The sequence below is a fragment of the Salminus brasiliensis genome, chromosome 14 (assembly GCF_030463535.1).
Source record: "Salminus brasiliensis chromosome 14, fSalBra1.hap2, whole genome shotgun sequence".
Lineage (NCBI taxonomy): Eukaryota > Metazoa > Chordata > Actinopteri > Characiformes > Bryconidae > Salminus > Salminus brasiliensis.
Window position 1 is genome coordinate 30,987,993 of NC_132891.1, and position 21,228 is coordinate 31,009,220.

At 41.1% G+C, this 21,228-nt stretch overlaps 1 protein-coding gene across 1 annotated transcript in view; it reads left to right on the top strand.

Moving 5' to 3' along the window:
• Positions 1–7,775: 7,775 nt before the first annotated feature.
• The window catches only part of rarga (retinoic acid receptor gamma a), a 43,683-nt gene continuing 30,230 nt past the window's right edge, over positions 7,776–21,228 (top strand). The window contains exon 1 of the mRNA XM_072696612.1: positions 7,776–8,013. Coding sequence (XP_072552713.1) covers positions 7,857–8,013 — 157 coding nt within the window. The 5' untranslated portion in view covers positions 7,776–7,856. The remainder of the gene's footprint in view (positions 8,014–21,228) is intronic.

Below are 21,228 nucleotides of genomic sequence, written 5' to 3' on the forward strand. Positions count from 1 at the left end.
AGTGGATGGAAAACAGACCCGGAGGAAAAGAGAGAGAATAATAGAGGCCCAGCAAGAAAAGCGAAGAGAAGAACACTGGAAGTAGTCTTTATTTATGTAGCACTTTTCTACATAGTGTTTAACTATAGAGAAATCGAATTTATTACAAGGCAAAATCTACACAGATTAAAAAACATGAATTAAAAATAAAAAAAATAAGAAAATTATAGTATAAATATAAATGGCAGATGTGTTAAAGGAACTGCTTATACTTATTTTAACCCTACATAAATAAATGTAATGTTTTCATGTAATGCTAGATAATACAAGGCATTTGTTTACATTATAGAAACATATAACTATAAAAAAAATCAGAAATCATGTGAGCCCACAATTAAATATATGTAAAAATAAATAAATATCGCAAACCATGGTAGATATGGTCACAACTTCAACCCAAATAAGAAACGAGTCATGTACACAATGTTCTTCATACAGTTTCTTACTTAACAGTCATGTTTGGACTAAAGTTTGCCTGAAATTTGCTTTTTTGTGTTTTGCACTGAAGCTACGAGGCTAATGTAGCGAACAAACATTAGACATGGTTACCACACAATGTTCAGCCTCGGCAATTAAGTCCTTTAGCCAACATTTTTTTTAATCAGCAATCTACAAAACATCCGACCTAAAGATTACACATCCATTTTTATCCATATTTAGCTATAACTTCAAAGTTTACCACAACTGGTTTGACAGTCCTTTAGCATTGTTTTATAGCAAATCTAATTAAAACATGTCCCACATTTTGTGTCCCAGGCTAGGTATTGTTAGCACGGTCCCAGGTTAGCCCTGTAGCGCTACAAGTTAACAAAGCATAATGATTTATTTTGCAGATGCAAACGTCCACAGGAAGAAGTTAGACAGTCCTTAGACAGTTAAGGACTGATATAATGAGACACAAACAGGTGGACTTGCTAATAAACCGTATAGGCCTACTGCCATTGATGCTGTTAATGTGTGGGACAGCCATCTTGGATTTTGAGCTCTGGGTAGCTGAGGCTTTCCCGACTTGGGAATCTACTTAGTATGAAGTCCCACTTATGAGGGGGTGTTCCAGTTGAAATTTCCTACTTAGAACTTGGAAAATCTGACTTTCCAGTACTAAACAACAGTCGACAAAAGGCCGAAACGAGACCTGTCCTGTTGTGTTCAGTCTTGGGCCTGCTAGTGTTAGCTGTACTGTGCTAACTGGCTACATGTGCAATCCCACACCACAGTACAGATTTGATTACCACAGTAAACAAAGTTGAGTTAAAAAGTGTAAAAGTGACAAAAAGTCCAAATTCAATCTGCTATGAAGTGTCTAAGGCTATACCTGGCTTACTGCTAACTGCTAAGCTCAGTTGTCTTAGCTTAGTTAGCAGGATATAGCTAACTGCCACACGCCGCAGTACAGGCTCGGCTCCAGCTAACCGAAGCTGAAATTATTATACACATTAAGGGGATAAAGAGTCAAAATCTAAGGGCAAAGGCGAGTGGCAGACGAAATTGAGCGTCTTAAGCTTGATATTATATATCATAAAGCCTGAATTTGTATGCACTTTCAATCATTGCTGTAGATATGCAAGTTTGGGTGTTTACATGCAGTTTACACAATGCTAATGGCTGTAACCTCCATTACTTCTCAGCTAAGCTAGCTACATTAGCTGAAGAAGCGGAGCTCATACACCACATTTGTCTTGTCTGCTCAAGTACTGTAGGATTGTAGCGTTCACATGATGACCGTAGGATGGATGCCAGTAAATCGGATACTCCATGTTATTAAATGAAGCATCAAGCATCAAAAAAGTCTTTAAGAACATTCTGTTCCGTTACGTTTGCAAGGCCGCATGCCGCCATCAGTCACGCACCTCCAAGAGACACGGAATACTGTTTCTTTTGCAACTGAACACAGCATGAGCGTAAAATTGTGTAAATTGGTAGATCTTTCTGCCGAAATATCACTTTAAGGGAGAGGACTGTTCCAGAGTTTAAGGGCATGAGCAAAGCCAGGGAGAGAGAGAGAGAGAGAAAGAGATGGCAGGGCCCTGTGGCTGGCTGGCTGGGGGCGGGCTCCTCTCCTTCCTGAGACGTGGCCACCCGAGCCTGCCCGAGCTGGGGGATGCACATGTGGAACAGTTTACTGTAATGGAACTCTAAATTAGTGGTGGTTTGAAGCTGCCTGCAGCAGTAGGCTGTAATTAACTGGCTCTGTTGAAAGAGAAAGAGCCAGAAAGACATGCAGAGAGGGTATATATGTGTGTGTGTGTGTGTGTGTGTGTGTGTGTGCTTTTGGGAGACATACGTATATATAGCCATGAAAAGAAAGAAGTCAAGCAGCGAGGGAAAAGTTTGAAGCCTGTTGTTTTTAACATGCACACTCCTAAAGCTTTTGCAGTCTTTTAGGAGGCTGGAGGCGGCCTAAGGCTCAGCTTTATTCTTTGGAATTTTTTGACCACGTCGTGTGTTAAATAGTTTTTTTTTTGTTTTTTTTTGAGACGTTTTACTAGTCATTTAATCCCTTAAACTCCAAGGACCCACACTTCAGTTCTTCACTCCCCGGACTACATGATTGATACAACTGCGTAATAGTTTTGCAGTAGTTACTGAATGCTTAGTTACCTAATAATTTATAGTAGATGCTAAATATTAATTACAGATGCTGAAATATCCATAGTTCATAGTAGATACTGAACAATTAATAGCAGTTACTGAATAATCCTTAGGAGTTACTGAATATTTCATAGTAGTTACTGAATCATTTAAAGAAGTTACTGAATCATTTATAGTAGTTACTGAATAATTCATAGTAGTTACTGAATCATTCATAGCAGTTACTGAATCATTTATAGCAGTTACTGAATCATTTAAAGAAGTTACTGAATCATTTATAGCAGTTACTGAATGATTCATAGCAGTTACTGAATCATTTATAGCAGTTACTGAATCATTTATAAAAGTTACTGAATCATTTGTAAAAGTTACTAAGTAATTAATTGAAGTTACTGAACCATTTATGAAGGTTACTGAATCATTTATGAAGGTTACTGAATCATTTATAAAAGTTACTGAATCATTTATAAAAGTTACTAAACAATTCATAGCAGTTACTGAATCATTTATAGTAGTTACTGAATAATTCATAGTAGTTACTGAATCATTTAAAGCAGTTACTGAATCATTTATAGCAGTTACTGAATCATTAATAGCAGTTACTGAATAATTCATAGCAGTTACTGAATCATTTATAGCAGTTACTGAATCATTTAAAGAAGTTACTGAATCATTTATAGTAGTTACTGAATGATTCATAGCAGTTACTAAATCATTTATAAAAGTTACTGAATTATTTATAAAAGCTACTAAATAATTAATTGAAGTTACTGAATCATTTATGAAGGTTACTGAATCCTTTATAAAAGTTACTGAATCATTTATAAAAGTTACTAAACAATTCATAGAAGTTACTGAATCATTAATAGCATTTACTGAATCATTTCTAAAAGTTACTGAATCAATTATAATCATTTATATATAGTTAACACAAGAGCAGGGTACCATTTTGTGTGTATGTGTGTGTGTGAGTGTAGCTATGAGAAGAAAGATTCAGTGAGAGGAAAGTTTAAAGCCTGTTGTTTTAACATGTGGATATTTTTGCAGTTCATGCATCTTTTAACATCATGTGATTGTGTGTGTGTGTGTGTGTGTGTCTGTGTGTGAGCGAGAGAGAGAGAAGAGTGGCATTTATGTTTGTGTGCATGGTTTTATGTGTGTGTGTGTGTGTGTGTGTGTGTGTGTGTGTGTGTGTATGTGTTTGTGTGTGTGAGCGTGTGTATACTGAAAAGCTGTAGCTGCTTTGCTGGGCAATTGGCCACCCCTGGTGCCCCCCAGTGCTCCAGAGTGTGTGCTGCTCCCTCCGGCCGATCCGTAAGTTCAGGGCTTTGTTTATGTCTGATTTGTTGGTGGGATTTTTCCCCTGTTTGCTGCTACCCTCCCCCTTTACCCCCCTATCACCCCCAAATGCAAAAGCCACAGCACTTCCAGAAAACTCAGAATTCTTTGGCTCAGCATGTTGAAAAAACCCCACATGTAAAAAACAGGCCGCCGGTTCCTAAAATTGCTCCCGGGAAGTCAAAAATGGACAGGAGTTAGGGGGAGGTAGAGGTCCCTGGGTATATGCTGGGTATGTGTGTGTGTGTGTGCGTGTGTGTGTATGTGCAAAGACTGAGCGCTTATTACATCATGCTAAGTTAGAGAATTGCATTAGGTTAATTATATTGCCCACAGTAGGGATGTGAGAAATATCTATATCAAAGCAGCGCAATATTACATTTTGCAATACTGGTTAATTCTCAAACACACAGTATTGATTATTAATTAATAGTTCACAGCTAAAGACTGACGACAGACAGTGGTTCATTTTCTGTTGTGTTTACGCCCCAACCACAAGATGGCAGTGTTGTATTGTGTCTTCAGATCCCACTGTTCTGACATAATAATTATAGCGGTTACTGAATAATAATGAGTAGGATTTATTGAAAAAGGAGTAGGCCGTATTGAATAATTAGTAGCAGTTAGTGGATAATTATTAGCAGCTACTGACAGATTTGTAGCAGTTATTGAATAATTAGTAGCAGTTCCGTAATAATGAACAATAGTTATTGAATAATAAGTAGCATTTACTGAATAATCAATAGCATTTACTGAATAATTAGTAACAGTTAATAGATAATAAGTAACTTTTGTTAAATAAGTAGTAGCACTTTTTAAACTATTAGTAGCAAATGTTAAATAATTAGTAGAAGTTGCAGAATAATTAGTAACAGTTACTGAATAATTAACAATTACTAAATAATTATTAGCAGCTACTAAAAGTTGTGATGCAATGATTAGCAGTTATTGCATAATTAGTAGCAGTTAGAAACGTATTAGTAGCAGCTACTGAATAATTAGTAACATTTGTTGAATAATTAGTAGCAGTTGTTTAATAATTAGTACCAGTCATTGAATAATTAGTAGCAGTTTTCATTATTAGTAGCAGCTACTGAATAATTAGTAGCAGTTACTGGATAATTAGTAGCAGTTACTGAATAATTAACAATAATTACTAAATAATTATTAGCAGCTACTAAAAGTTACTAAAAGTGATGCAATGATTAGCAGTTATTGCATAATTAGTAGCAGTTAGACAATTATTAGTAACAGCTACTGAATAATTAGTAGTAGGTATTGAATAATTAGTAGCAGTTACTGAATAATTAGTAGCAGTTTTTCATTATTAGTAGCAGCTACTAAATAATTAATAGCAGTTACTGGATAATTAACAATAGTTACTGAATAATTAGTAGCAGTTACTGAGTAATTAAGAATAGTTACTGAATAATTATTAGCAGCTACTGAATAGTTGGTAACAGCTACTGAAAAAATCATATTAAATAATTAGTAGCAGCTACTGAAAAATTAATAGCAGGTATTGAATAATTAGTAGCAGTTACTGAATAATTAATAGCAGGTATTGAATAATAAGTAGCAGTTACTGAATAATTAGTAGTAGGTATTGAATAATTAGTAGCAGTCACTGAATAATTAGTAGCAGGTATTGAATAATTAGTAGTAGGTATTGAATAATTAGTAGTAGGTATTGAATAATTAGTAGCAGTTACTGAATAATTAGTAGTAGGTATTGAATAATTAGTAGCAGTTACTGAATAATTAGTAGCAGTTATTGAATAATTAGTAGTAGGTACTGAATAATTAGTAGCAGGTACTGAATAATTAGTAGTAGGTATTGAATAATTAGTAGCAGTTACTGAATAATTAGTAGCAGTTATTGAATAATTAGTAGTAGGTGCTGAATAATTAGTAGCAGGTACTGAATAATTAGTAGTAGGTATTGAATAATTAGTAGCAGTTACTGAATAATTAGTAGTAGGTATTGAATAATTAGTAGCAGTTACTGAATAATTAGTAGTAGGTACTAAATAATTAGTAGTGGCGACTGGATAATTTGTTGTCAGTTATTGGATAATTAGTAGCAGTTCCTGAATAATTAGTAGTAGGTATTGAATAATTAGTAGTGGCGACTGGATAATTTGTTGTCAGTTATTGGATAATTACTAGCAGTTGTTACTGAATATTAGACCTGTAATCATTACTATCACATAATTGATATTGGCAAGTAATATCATGTTGAATATATTTAGGATAGTATTGAATATTAATAACAGTTTGCATGTAAAAATAAACAGTAAACTTTTCCGTTACTCAGATCTCCTGAATCTTATCGATCGAGGGTGGGACTGGATGCTACATTAACTTGGTAATGCAGCATCGCGCAGGGCTTCCGTGATTTTAAAAAGTACTTTGCTTTTAGGAATCAACCACGTTTAAAACGTTGTGGAACTCCGGGCACCAGCTGAGAGAGCCCGTGAAGTCCCATGCAGAGCTGGGATCTCACGCTACAACTCCATCACTATAGACGCCATTTCTTTTAGCTTTCCAACTGAGCTTTCATGTGCTTTTTTACTGAGGAGTAGCCTCTGTCTGGCCTCTCTGCCATGATGTCCAAATTGGTGGAGGGCCGCAGTGATGGTTGACCTTCTGGAAGCTTCTCCCATCTGCACACAGGACCTATGCAGCCACTGCTGGTAGACCCCTATGACCGTATGCTTTCATACACCTGCAGATTCAGCTACTACCTTCACACAATGGTCTTTGGCACGTCCAAATGGTATCACTCCGTTCTTCATTATCACCTGCTTTGGGACCCATTTTTCACACATCCTACGAGACACTCACTGCACTGTACCATCACACACCCCACATCCGCAGGAGCCTGAAGTTACTACTACCTTAACCGTGCAATATATATATATATATATATATATATATATATATATATATATATATATATATATATATATATATACATATATAAAGAGAAAGTAGAAGTAGAAGAGTGCATTCCCGATGTCTCCTCTTTCTTTCTGTCTGTCTCTCTCATTTTTCTCTCTCTCTCTCGCTTTCTCTGTCTGTTTCTTTCTCTCTCTTGCTTTCTCTTGTCTCTCTCTCTTACGCTCTCTCTCTCTGTGTCTCCTCTCGTTCTTTCTTTTCTCTCTTTTTCTGTCTGCCTCTTTCTCTCTCTCCCTCCCCTGCAGAGGGGTCTGTGTCTGGGCCCCTGGCCCCAGGGGGAGTGGGGTGAGTGGGGCAGCGCAGGGCCCGCAGCCTGGAGCCTGGCTGCCTGAGCTGAGCCTGGCAGCGCGAACAGAGGGGCCCTTTCTTGTGGAGTTTCTGGTGATTTAAATCATATGGCATAGCCTGGAAGCGCTGCAAAAGTCTGGACGCCTTTCAAAACTGCAGAAACAAGAGCAGCTCTCTCTTTCTCTCTCTCTCTCTCTCTCTCTCTCTCTCTCTCTCTCTCTCTTTCCTAACCACTCTCTTATTTTCCTTTCCCCTCCCTCTATCCTTTTTTCCTCGCTCTGCCTCTTTCATTTTCATCACTCCTCAACTTCGTCTTCTTTCTCTGGCACTTTCTGTACCTCATGCCCTCATCCCCACACACGCTGTGAACTGCGACTGTCGAGCGAGGTGCCTTACTACACTCGCATTTGTGAGCTTTTGGCCATGCAAGTGCTCTTCATTTGCTAATGAGAGCCCTGCTTATTTCTCTCTCTCTTTCTTTTTTTTCCAGGTCCTCAGGCTCCAAGTCGTAACTGGACCGGGAGGCTAGTTTGGAATAGCATCGCCGTAGTCTAGCCCCGCCCCTCCCATCACCCACCCTGGCTGCTTGGCCGGGACCGCAGGGCCAGCCGACCAGAGCTTCGGCCTGCGCCGTCGCCATGGCAACCAACCGCAGCCACATGCCCGGCTTCCCGCCCGCCGTCTACCCCTTCGCCTTCAACTCCATGCGCAGCCACTCCCCCTTCGACCTGATGGCCAACAGCAGCCTGTTCGGCCGCTTCGGGGCGGACCTTCCCAAAGAGATGGCGGCCTTGTGTGAGTACTCTCTCCCTCTCTTGTACTCTCTTGCTCTCTGGTGCTCTCTCACTTACTCCCCCCCCCCCCTCTTGCTCATCCATGCCCTCTTTCCCAGGAACCTGGGAAACCACCAGCTCCAGAGCTGAATTATTAAAAGGATGCTCCATCGACGTTTCAAATTTTTTGCATATTTAATTTATTGACCCCTATAAACCATCAGGTTCATATGCCCTAAAATAGAACCCAGAGGGATGCCACAGGATGTGCTAATTTACTGTTAGTGTAATAACTAACAACCAAAAAAATAAATAAAATAAATAAATCTACGGTTAACATATAAGCCAAGCCGTGAACATTGATTTGGTGTGCAATGCTGGAGTGACTTAAAGACTCAAGTCATATCGGGATGATAATTTCTTTAAAAAATGATTAGATTAGGTGTTAGCTTAGTATTAGACAGATGTTCAGATTTTACTGATATTTGAAACCGATATTTGATGTTTTTACAGCTCTAGGTGATGCTGCACTGCTGTATTAAAACATCTATATTTCTATTTATTGTACTGCATTTCTAGCTCTACAAAAAGTTAGAAATTACTCATTTTTATCTTAGAAAACTTAAGATAGATTTAGCCCAGATTTCTGTGTTATATAAATACGTATTGGCATCAGCATCTGAGCCCCCAATTTCAGTACTGTGCATTCCTGATTTTTAGACCCCATTGAAAAAAGAAAGCTTTTTCATTTGCAGTTCTTCTTTTTAGTGTTTAGTGTATTTGCTTAGCTGTGTTGTTCAGGGGGAACCCGGTTTTAAACACTGTTGCTGTAGTTTTTACTCATTCTTCCAAAACACATGAAACGTCTTTGTTCTTCTTTGTGCTGGAGCTCTTCTTGGTGGATGAATTCCTGTAAACAACTTCACAGTAGATTATCCCATTCCGTAACTCCCTTTGTGTAGCTGGTTTCTTGGTCCGGGACCCCGGCCTTACATACTTGCTCATTTTATCCCAGCTTTACGACAGCAGTCCTGGGTACCCACTACCTTGCATAGTTTCAACTATTCCCAGCCCTGAAAACACACCTAATCCAGCCCATCCGGTAATTCTCAAGATGGATTTCTGAGATGTGTTAGACAGCTGGTTCCCAAGACTGGAGCCACTGCTTTAACCCACTCAGTTCAGCCCAGGAAGGCCTTGTTTATAGTTCATAAAAATAAATAATAAATATTAGTAACTTTTTGGTGTAGCTACCCTATCATTGCTGTCACGCTAAAACCTTGTATCTCCATTTTTGCTGTTTATGACTTTTTAATATTTTGAAGTCATAGAGTCAGGCAGTTGTTCTTTATGTTGTGTCAAAGTTTCATGATGAATGAACCAATAGAAATACTTTAAAATGACCTGGAATAAAATCTTTGTATGTCGACTTTAATTGAACTCTACCAGAGGGTTGCTGGTTCGATTACCTGGACCAGCAAAAAGTGGAAGGAGCGAAAAAAAGTGGACACAGCAGCTGTTCCTTTGTTCCCCCGTGCCTCTCATCCTACTGGTCCAGGGCATCGAACCAACAACCCTCTGGTCCCAGGTCTGCCTGGGTGTCTTGAGCAAAGTACCTGACCCCCAATTGCTCCCCAGATGGGCGCTGAAGTAGCAGCCCACCGCTCTGGATGAGTGTGTTTACTGATCCCCATTCACTTAGTGTGTGTGTCACTGCCACAGATGGGTTAAATGCAGGAGAGGGGGCTATATGTGAGGCGATTTCGTATCAGTGGGGCTGTTTGAGTAAACCAGCCTGAGCAGATCATTAGGCCTTGAGTGTTGAGGTCATACGGGGCTGTGTGTGAGGCCTCTGGACGAGAGGGAACGTCGCTCATGTGCCTGGTGCAGCAGCATACACTCTTAACACTTGCCTGAGAAGGTTTTTAGGCTGTACTTGTGTAGGGAATGGAAACGAAAGCAGTTTTTAATGAATGCAGCATGGCTGGGAGGTCCTAGGGGGCGCTGTTGCACACTGGATCATGCTTGTGAGCCTCTGTTAGGAGTGCTGAGGGAAAACAGAAGGAAATGGTTTCACTCCAACTGGTGTTTTTTTTTTGTTTTAATCACCACCTCATTTCATAGTTTGAAAGCATTCCTGAATAATAACATGGTCTCTCCAACCAATTATTATCTTCTCCCACGTGATTGGGTGATGGTGGTGGTGGTGGTGTGGGGGGGGGGGGGGGTTGGTTGGTCGATGGGAAATAACTGGGTTTACCTGCACAGGTGTAGTGAACCCTTGAAGGTATTTCAGATTTGGAGTGTGTGTGTGGTTTGAGGTATGAGTGTGTGAGCGAGGAGGTGGGGAGGGGTGGAGGGTCTCAAAATCTGCTCATTGAGACACTGTCGCTTCAGGTGGTAGTGGTGGGGTGGTGGTTGGAGGAGAGGAGGAGGGGGGGCCAAAAAAAAAGTCAAGTCAGCCACAGTCATTTGAAATCCTATCTGGCTGCTGGGGGAGTTTATGGGTGTGGGTGGCAACAAATGTGTAAAAGACAATGACCCCCCCACACACACCTCCCTCCACACACACACTTAAAACACACACACAGACACACACACTGATTCTTCTGTGGTGTCTCTCTGTCTACAGCATGCCTGAACAGCACTCTTCAGCCTTTCAGATGTCAATCAATACAACCCCCCCACCCCCCACCCCAACACCACTCCTGCCAACCTAATCCTGTCGGTATTTATTTACAGAGAGCAAGAGACATAGTGAGACTGAGTAAAAGAGAGAGAGAGAGAGATAGAGAGGGAGAAGGAGAGAGGTGGGCCCAGGAGGGGTAGGTGTGAGGGTGTATGTGTGTGTATATGTGTGTATGTGTGTGTGTGAGCACCTGGGGGTGACGTCCTAGTATGGCGGAATCCAAGAACACACCCTGCAATGAAAACACACTAATACATACACACACACACACACAATCACACAACCAACAGAGCCTCTCTGTCTCCCTCTCTTGAAAATTAAAAACATACTTCACTTCTTCTTTTTTTTTTCGGTGCGGCCAAAAAGCGCTAAAGCGAGGCGGAAAAAAAAACACTAAGAAATGTCCTTATGAGTGCGGGGAAGCGGGTGAATCCATCACGAGCGGGCTGATGTGCCAAATGCAAATTTGAATTTTCGACTCTGGCACAGGCTCATGTTTTTCAGCTCCTTTAAAAAAAAAAAAAAAGAAAGGAAAAAAGGCACATTTCTGGTTCTTTTTTTCTGAAGCTGAGAGAACAACTTCTACCAGGCTGCCCCCCAGGGGTTTCTGCTAGGCAGTCCAAGCCACTGGAGGCTGCCGCTTGGTTTCTTAGGAGGAGGACTGGTGTTGGGGGGGGGGGGGGGGGGGTGTGGAGGCGGACTGGGGTGACGTTTGACATTCTTTTAACACGGACATGTCACAAGTTGTTTTACTGACACGTTGCCATTGCGGTGTCCTGGCCTTGCCGATCCTTTCCGCTTTTGAAGGACTTGAGCTTAACAGGCCTCTTCATTGTTGTCAAAGCTGTCTGTTGGCCAGACTGCAAAAATCCCCGCTTCATAATAGGCCCACTGCAAAGAGGAGCCTGTTTCTAAATGTGTGTGTGTGTGTTTGTATGTCTCTGTGTTCTGCATTCTTCCCCAGGCTTGTGTGTAATTGCCTGCAGAGCAGAGACATGCTCTCGCCTTTGTTGGGCGTGCAGTGTGCAGCTGTGCCGACAGGTTTGAGCACCTTCCACCCATCCGCAGTATTGGCACACATGCCTACTTGTTTTAAACCCGCAGGGACGGACGGGAGGCAGGATGGGAGAAGGACAGAGGGACTGAGATGAAGATGATATATAAATGATATGTGAATTAAGCCCGCAAGAATTAGTCAGCAAAGTCACTACATGCTACCCTTTGTAGTAACACAGTAAAGGATGTACTAACTTCACTAGTAACACACCACGTAACTCACTTCCATGAGTAGTACCACACTGATGCACTAGCTTATGTAGTAACTCCAGGTTACACACTTCCATGAGTAGTAATGTGCAAATGCACTAGCTTAAGTAGTACCACCTTAAATGGTAATGCACAAACACATAGTGTACACAACGTAGTAACAAATAGCACACTACTTTAAGTTGTAACACAATACCTTGAATAGCAGTGGACTAATTCACTAGTTTAGGTAGTAAAACAACAGATAACCCACTACCCTGAGCAGCAACACACTCAGTAATGCATTACCTTCATTAGTATTACACTAACACATTACCTTGAGTAGTAACACACTGTAACACTACCTTAAGTAGTAAACCTAAGTTCCACATTACCTTAAGTAGTAACACACTGTAACACTACCTTATGTAGTAACACACTAACTGTGGGACTAATAAAGGATTATCTTATCCTATCTTATCTTAACACTACCTTGAGTGGCAACACACCAATTAATGCATTACCTTGAGTAGTAACATACCAAGTAATACACTACCTTATGTAGTAATACACTAACACATTACCTTAAGTAGTAACATAGCAAGTAATACACTACCTTATGTATTAATACACTATAACACTACCTTGAGTGCTTTAATGCATTACCTTAAGTTGTAACACACTATAACCATACACTGAGTAGTAACACACCAAGTAATGCATTACCTTAATTAGTAATACCCTAACACATTACCTTGAGTAGTAACACTTAGTTACACATTGCCTTGAGTAGTATCACACTATAACACTACCTTGAGTAGTAACACACCAAATAACGCACTACCTTGAATTGTGTCACACTAAATAACACATTGCTTTGAACAGTAACACACCACGTAACACATTACCTTGAGTAACGTTGTTACATTAGTAGTTGTTAAACTACATAACAGGTTAGCTTTAGTAGTAACACCACGTAACACAAATCACACACTGCTTTCAGCAGTAATGCTTTAAGTAATATACTGCCACTGTTATGCAATACATTTTTAGCAGGGTTTCTTGTGTAATTAAGAGTTCATGATTCAACTGATGCATTTATTTCCCCGTTCAAATAAATTGTACAAGCGTACAACTCGTAATTGAACTAACATTTCCTAAATATTTAGAATACTACAGATTGCAGTGCACTACAGGAAGCACTTGGGGCTATATGGCTTCTGTTGTTTCATTGTACCATAAAAGGAGAGAATTGCCACATAAGTGCAAATTTTAATGACAGAATTCATTGCTGGTCGCGGCTGGACTGTGAGTCTCCAAAACGCTGAGGGGTTAGTTGTACAGGCTGTAATTCTACAACAATAGTTTAACCAGTCTCCTCAGTTCTGCATACAGGTTCTGCATGGCAGACTCATCCCTGCCTGTGTGTGAGCCCTTCAAATACCCTCAATATGCCCAACCAGTTATCAGCTGATCCCCGTCATTAACCAGAGGCCTTCCACCAAAGGGCTAGAAGCCCATTAACAGCACTTACCGGGTGATAACATCTGCACTGAGCCCTGAAACACTCCTGCAAAGTTGCGCCAGTCGTGGAGGAGGCCCGACATGGCCGTGTTTTGAAAAGCTGTTCCCTCATTTCCTTCATGTGTACCGAGACCCGTGGGCCTAACTAGCACTAACGCTAAGGATCTAGGGATAAGCCAGTGCTAAAGATCTGCTCATAACAGCTCCTTTCTTCAAGGCCCTGCGTCCTTACTGTAGATAGAAGCTGGACTTGACCATTTCTGGGAATTCTAGGAAAACCTAGGAGTTTGATAGGCTGGTTTCGCAGTTTACTCTGTAAAAGAGAAAATATCTGGGATGCGTTCAGGGAATAGCGCATGTTTCGCTATTGAAGTTGCATTTATTTTTCAGCTGTTAAGGTTTCTAGAACTACAGGAGGCTGTTTTGGACTGTGAAGATAATATCGAACATATCGTCTGCAGGACGCACCACTTATTTATATGTTAATAGGCATGAGATGTAAATGAGCTTAATTTAACATTTTGGGGAACAAATACCCGCGATGACCTGCTTACATGTGTGTGTGGTCATACACGGACGTCCTGGGAAAGGAGTTCTACGTAATGCAGAGCACCTACACCAACCAGAGCTGTCCTACAAGCGTATGTTCAAGCCAAGAACCGCTTAGAACCTATCTTGGATGTGTTCCTTGGAGTGTGTGTGGTGATGTGCTGTGTGCTGAAGGAATGACACACTTGTTCCAGCTTGTTGCCCAGAAAAAAAGAAGAAGAAGGAGAGAAAAAAGCAAAATGCTTACATTTTGTGGAAGGCTGCCCCCACAGGAATGAAGTGGTATAATTGCTTTGCTATGCATAAAAATCTGCATGCATGGACACATTTTCACACTCACTCTCATGCACACTCACACACACACACACACACACGCATTTATCATACACCGCATACGGACCGCAAAGCCAAGACTTCAAGACACCTCATATGCATCAACAGCTCAAATCCGCAGTTAGATAATTAAAAACACGGCGAGCCAGTGATGAGTAGCGTCGCCTCGCTCGCTCTTCCCACAATGCCACATGCTCACACGCCCACATATGCTGAGCTGCCTTTTTTGTTTTGGTGGGAATCGGTCTCAGGCAAGAAGAAGAGAGGGGGGGGGGTGTAGCGGACAGAGAAACGAGTGTTTAAAAAGTGGGGGAGAGGGAAAATCAAGAGGAGAGTGGCGGTTAAGGGCCTGAGTGCAAACAGCTTGCCGGCCATGATTATTTATCCTCTGAAAAATTTGAGTTGAAGTATTGGGTTTCAGGGCCAGCGCTGGCCCGCGAGTGTGTGTGTGTGTATAAGAGACAGAGAAATAGAGAGAGAGAGAGAGGGAGAACGAGAGAACTGGAATGAAAGCAATGCATGTGCTTGAGCTCCGGACACTTCCTCATAGGCCTGAAGACAGTCCATCATTTCCTGTTTCCACCTTCACTTTTATTCTGGCGGCCTCAGCCCCAAGCCAGGAATTGCACTCAATTCAGGTTGTGCTAAAAGCTTCTATTGTAAACAGCTCTGTTCGCCCTCATACTGAATGAATCAGGCTCGCAGGCCCTTGATGCGTTTGCCAATCCGTTTGCCGTTCTTTGAAATCTTGGCTAATAACTTGTTACCGCAGGAAACAATGCAATCAAGACGTGACGCTGGAGATGATTCATCCTCTTTGTTGGTGGCCGGAAACGAATGCCCTTTCAGCTCGCCCTCATCTGGGGACCATCCAAGGCCGGATTTGCACAGATTTTTCCGAATTAAATGGTTACGATGTAAACAGAGTCATTCCGAGCGGTGTGGTGTGAAACGCTATGTACTAGAGAAACCAGGGCCTGAATCGTTCAAGGTGGAACGTGTTAGGAATGAGACGTCTGAGAAGTGTTTCTCTGAAAATACCTCAAAAAGCTAGTTTACAAAGACAATCCTTAACAGTGCAGTGCTGTTACTCTAATGTTTTAGAGTAGTTCTGAGGTAGGATGTTGGCCTAAAATGAAAAACCATCATTAAAATTACAATAACCACTCAGAGGTGTGTGACTAGGTTCTGTGGTTGTTTTGGGTAGCATATAAAGTAGCTATCTTTGTGTTTTGTAGACAACACCTGGTTCCTATCAGCACCAGTCGAAGGAAATCTGAGCCAGTTTCTTTACAATGAAACCGACTCGGATGTCACATCAAACCTCTGAATGGTGAATGGTGAATGGTGTTTACATCTCAACCAATGCAGAATGTTTGCAGTTGGTGAAATCGCCCGTTAGGGTATGACCAGCCAAAAGACCTGGAGTCCAGGAAGCCATAGAAAACTATACATGTGCAGATATTTACTAATTAAGTATGTAAGGATGGAAAATAGCAAATATACCAGTTAAACATTGTGTGCTGATGATCAACTTGAAATTATTTGATCCACCGTAGTTAGGACATCATGGTTTGGGGAGGAGGGGGGGGGGGGGGGTGTTAAGTAGGCCTTGGCTGTAAGTGGAAGGTGGAAATACCTCTTAAATCATGCAGTTACGGTAAGTTAATGTAGATTTCTACATAGATACTGACTCATTTAGCAAGACCATTAAATAGCAACGATAACCTAAATGACCAAACCTTCTGCTTTCAGTTCAACATTAAAACTTAGGCCTACTTGAAACCGTCCAGCCATGGTATGCTAATTACTGTGGATACCTTCTTTTTTGACAACAAAAATATGGTCACCCTGGCATTTGGATCAGATGTTTTCAGGATGATCAGATCAGCGCACACATTCAACCAGATGTGACCTATCCAACTTTTCATCATAATGATATCATAATGTATGTTTCTATATTTAAAAATGAAAGAAAAAATAAATCATTATAATTTTTAATATATATATATATTATAAAATATAATATATATACATTATTTAAAAAATATATGTGTGAAACTTTGAGGACCTGAGTATCGAACCCACAACCCTGTGATTAATAGTCCAGTGCTGTTGTTGTAATAATAAAAGTATAAATAATATGAGCACTGGACAGCTTAGAAAGCCAGGGTCAGATCACAGGGTTAGCCACAGCAGAGGAGCAGAGGGGTTAAAGACCTTGCTCAAGGGTAGCCCAATAGTGGCGGCTTAGTGGACCTGGGTTTTGAACCCACGGCCCTGTGATTAATAACCCAGCTCTCTAACCACTGAGCCACAACTGCCACCATTATGGTGGGAAGTACTGACGCAGGGATCAGATTTCTAACCTACTTCCTAATTGGGATAATTAGTGACCCTAGTCTTGGCCAGAGGTTGCTTCTTGGTTTGCTGGCTGATATATGTTACATTTTGTACCCACAGGCCCCCACAGTGCTGGAGGTTTCTTCGTCGGCTTTGTTCTACTTTGGCCTGGGCTATCTCCTACATGCGTCCGTTTTTAAGATACTTGGCATGGCCTGAGCGTGAGTGAGGAGAGGAAAGCGATGGAAAAGCGAAAAGCAGACACACAAGCGCGTGTTCTCACTGCCAGGCAATTAAGAGCTCAAGAGAGGGAATTTTGCGAGTTATTAGCGAATGGAATCTGGGCTCCTCTGTCGCTATCCCTCAAATCCTGTGGCTTAAGCTACTCTTTTCCACCCTTTCCACCCTCCTCGAGTCCTCTGGGGATATCCTATCCAGTCTCGCCATTCCAGGGAGAGAAAGAGAGGGAGCAATAGGATGTGGTTGAGCATTGGAAGGCAATGAGTACACTAGGCCACTGGTGTCTTAAAACGATGACAGATGAAGATAAAGAGGCTAGCGCTGAGTGTGGGAGGAGTGTTTGAGTTTCCAACAGACAGGATCGGGCACGTGCAGGACAAAGACCAAACCATGGCCACTGGAGCAGAGCAGGCCTTCGTGCTTAAAGAAGGATGGGACTGTTTTGGAAGGGTGGTCTAAAAAGCAAAGGAGGGGGACTTCGACCAGCCAGACTTGTTGTTTCCATGTAATTTTGAAGGCTTTATTTTAAATAGTTTTCTTCTTACCCCTAATAGTTTTAGATTAGCCACGATTAGCAAGACATGCAGTGTCCAAGGTGGTCTTCTTTCATTTGCTTGGGCTACGTTTATACTTTCGCTTCAGGTTTAAGTGGCTCAAATCTGATTCAAGCCCTAAATCAGATTGTTTAGTCCTTGAACTTTACAGACACTCTTCGCTCTGGTCATTTTGATGTTGCATGAAAGAGCTATATTAAAAGGCAAAGGACAGATATTTGGGCTGTAATTTGGATTATTTAGGACACTTTTACCTGCAGTGTAAATGTAACCTAAAGGCCTATTGGGATTGGATTAGTTCATCAGGGGAGCATCTGTGATAAACATTTGACACATCTCCTCAGTGCTAAAACTCTCGCATCTGGACAGCAACAAAACCAGCACGGGACGACTGAGTTTCTAGTACCCAAAACTTTGCACCACATCTAATCATTGTTGATCACGCTCTATTCACAACAATTGCGTCCAAACAGTCAAAGAAACCCACATTATTATTATTATTATTATTATTATTATTATTATTATTGCTGAGTTCCGTTCTATCGAACAGCATCTTTGGGTTCTCGAAAAGGGCTATATACACTCTGTGTATTATTATTATTATTATTATTACTATATATATATATATATATATTATTATTTTTTTTTAATTGCTGTGTTCTGTTATATCCAACATCATCTTTGGGTTGAAAAGGGCTTTATACACTATGTGTATTATTATTATTATTATCATTATTGTAATACAAATTTTTATAATGTATTCTAATATTATAATATACTAGTAAAATAATAATAGTAAAATATAATGAAACAATAATAGTTATTATTATTGCTGTGTTCTGTTCTGTCTTTGGGTAAGAAAGCACTTTATACTGTATTCTTCTTCTTCTTATTATTAATAATAATAATAATAATAATAAAAATTTTCAACATTTAAATGTGACTTTTTGAACCTATTGTACGTGGTATATCCTCTATTTACTCTATCCTCTTTTCATAGGCCTACAAATGGCTGCCATTTTTGTTTACTCAGATGTGTAATCCACTGTTCTCTATTCTTTACTGTTGCTGCATTTACTTCATATGTAATAAATAGGGATGTCCCAATCAGGTTATTTCGCCTCCAGAGCAGAACCCAAGTTTCTCAATGCTGAGAATCAGCCATGAACTGCTAATTAATGCAGTCAGTAAAATCCCTTTATTTTTAGTTGCAATTTCTATAATGAGACATTCTGGACTGATTGATTTAGTTTAGTAGAGACTTTTACTAGAGACTACAATCTTATAATCCAGTCTGACCCTGGTACACACTCTGGACTGATATCCGTTGTGGTTGTTGATCTGCTGGTGTGTAATAACTGCTTTATAGTGGGTGAATGTGCTGTCTGGGTTTGTATAGCTAGCATGTGTGTGTTAGCATTAGTGTTAGCTTCCACTCAGATCTGAATAAGTTCTTCAGTGTTAGTTTAAAAACAAAGGCGAGTGTAAAATAGCTCCACGCTGCAGACTCTCAACTCTTTTATTTACCTTTTGAGAACAACAGCACTGCTGCCGACTGCAGTAGCATGCACTCTTCTCACAGACTGAGCAGTAATATCTGTTAATAGCGTCGTGAGGACACAAGCTCTGTGGACACTGTGGTAAAAACAAAGATTCAGAACTGGATTAGAATTAAATTAGCCAAGACCCGATCCATTAAAATATGCCTGATTGGCTCCGTTCTGGACTAACAAAGCTGAGGATTTCATTTTTCATTTTTATTTTGTTTCTTAGAACAAGAAACCGCTTGAATACATGCCACAGTGGTTAGAGAACTGGGTTACTGATCACAGGGTTTGCCTGAATCTGCTAATCTGCCATGGTTCGGCCCTTGAGCGAGCCCTTAACATCTCTGCTCCAGGGGTGCCATAGCTTGTCTGACTTTCCCTGGCTTTCTTGTATTATACATGTGTACATGTATAATCACAATTTCCTACAGAGGTTACTACAGTTACTTAACTTTATAAGTCAAGTTCTATTTCCATTTCTCCAGCAAAATAACGCATTGTTTCTGATGACAGGATCCTCTTCAAGTGTTTTTGCCAAACCTTCACTTTAAATCACGTGTTTTCGAGAGACAGAAAGCGAGGCCAAGCATTACAGAGAAAAGCTTCAGTGCGATCTCGCTTGAAAGATGGCCAGTGCTGATTAAGCTGGGAGAAGTTTAACTGGGTGCTTTCTCTTTTATTTGGTATTTGAGGGACGAGCATGTGACGCCTGGCTCCTCGTGCATGCTGAGAGCATCCCAGAATGCCTTGCGTCCTCGCAGCTTCTCTTCGCGGTGACACCTGAAGGCTCTCATGCAGATCTACTGTTAACAGGAGTCAGATGGCAGCATGCGATTACTTGTCCTCTCAGAGCTTGAACATGTGTCTGCTGGTGTTGTGTGTGTGTGTGTGTGTGTGTGTGTATGAGGTGATTGATGAGAGAAGGCTGCCGAGGAAATGCTGTCCGGAGATGGAAGAGTGGCAGGGTAATTGCCGGCTCTAAGCACAGGACTTGCGAATGGGCAGTATGATGATGTGTTGTTGTTGTTGTTGTATTGTTATATCATAATGATAAGGCACTCTTTAGACTCTTAGACATTAAGTGGGATCCCTTTTATTATTTGTAACACTGATGTCGAAACCTGAGTATCGTCCGATACGTATCTGATATTTCTGTCACGTTCTGGAATATGCCAAAAAGTAGGCCATCGTACTTAAGATAATTGATCGCCCCAGTAATCCCCATAGGAGGGGACACACAGCTAACATCACGTCCGCCTAATATTGAGTAGGTCCCCTTGGTGTTCCTATTCGAGGCATGGCCTTTGAAGGTGTCCCGTGGTATCTGGAACCAAGATGTTAGCAGCAGACCCTTCAAATCCTGCAAGTTGTGAGGTGGGGCCTCAATAAGCATCAATAAGCCTCAACCACGTCTCCTGCAATACTCGCAAAGCCAACCACCGGGCAGCCGGCATGTTCGGAGGAAAGCACCATGTCCCCGGCTCCACCACACCAGCTAACAGATGTCTGTGCCGGCCAACATTCCTTCAAGAGTGATGAGGAGGGAGAGCGCCATCTGTCCAGCACCATCTAAAGGTGTATGAGTGGTAGGGGAGAGCGTGGCCAGTTGTGCTCTTGTGGACTCCGGATGCTGATGGCAAAGCGGCATGGACGGGATGTTTTAACAAACGTAGGTTCACTGGATGTTCAGATGGCTACATTAGTGGTTGTTGACATCACAGCACCTGGTTCACTGTCATGAAACACTGAGTCAGTAATTCTACTAGGAAAGATTATATACCAGAACCACTGATTTTGTTACATCTCAGCCTTTTAAAATTGAGCAGTAATATTTAAAACTTTAATGAAACGATTACAGGGGTTCCCCTTTAACTGGGCTGTATGTTTAGGACTCACACACACACACACACACACACACACACACACACAAAAGCTTGAGGAATGTATTTGACATGCATGCCTTTATGTGTAATGGGCTGGTGACAGCAAGGCTGGTGTATGCAGTGTTTCATGAGAGTTACGGTGTATACTGAGTATGTTGCACGCACGCACGCGCGCGCGTGTGTGTGTGTGTGTGTGCGCACATGTGTTGAGACCTGCCCTGCCAGAGCTATGAGAGTGAAGTGTGTGTAGGGGAGGGAGAAAGAGAGAGAGAGAGAGAGAGAGAGCTATAGAGAAGTGGTCTATATCTCTGTCATCAGTGGGAATGTGTT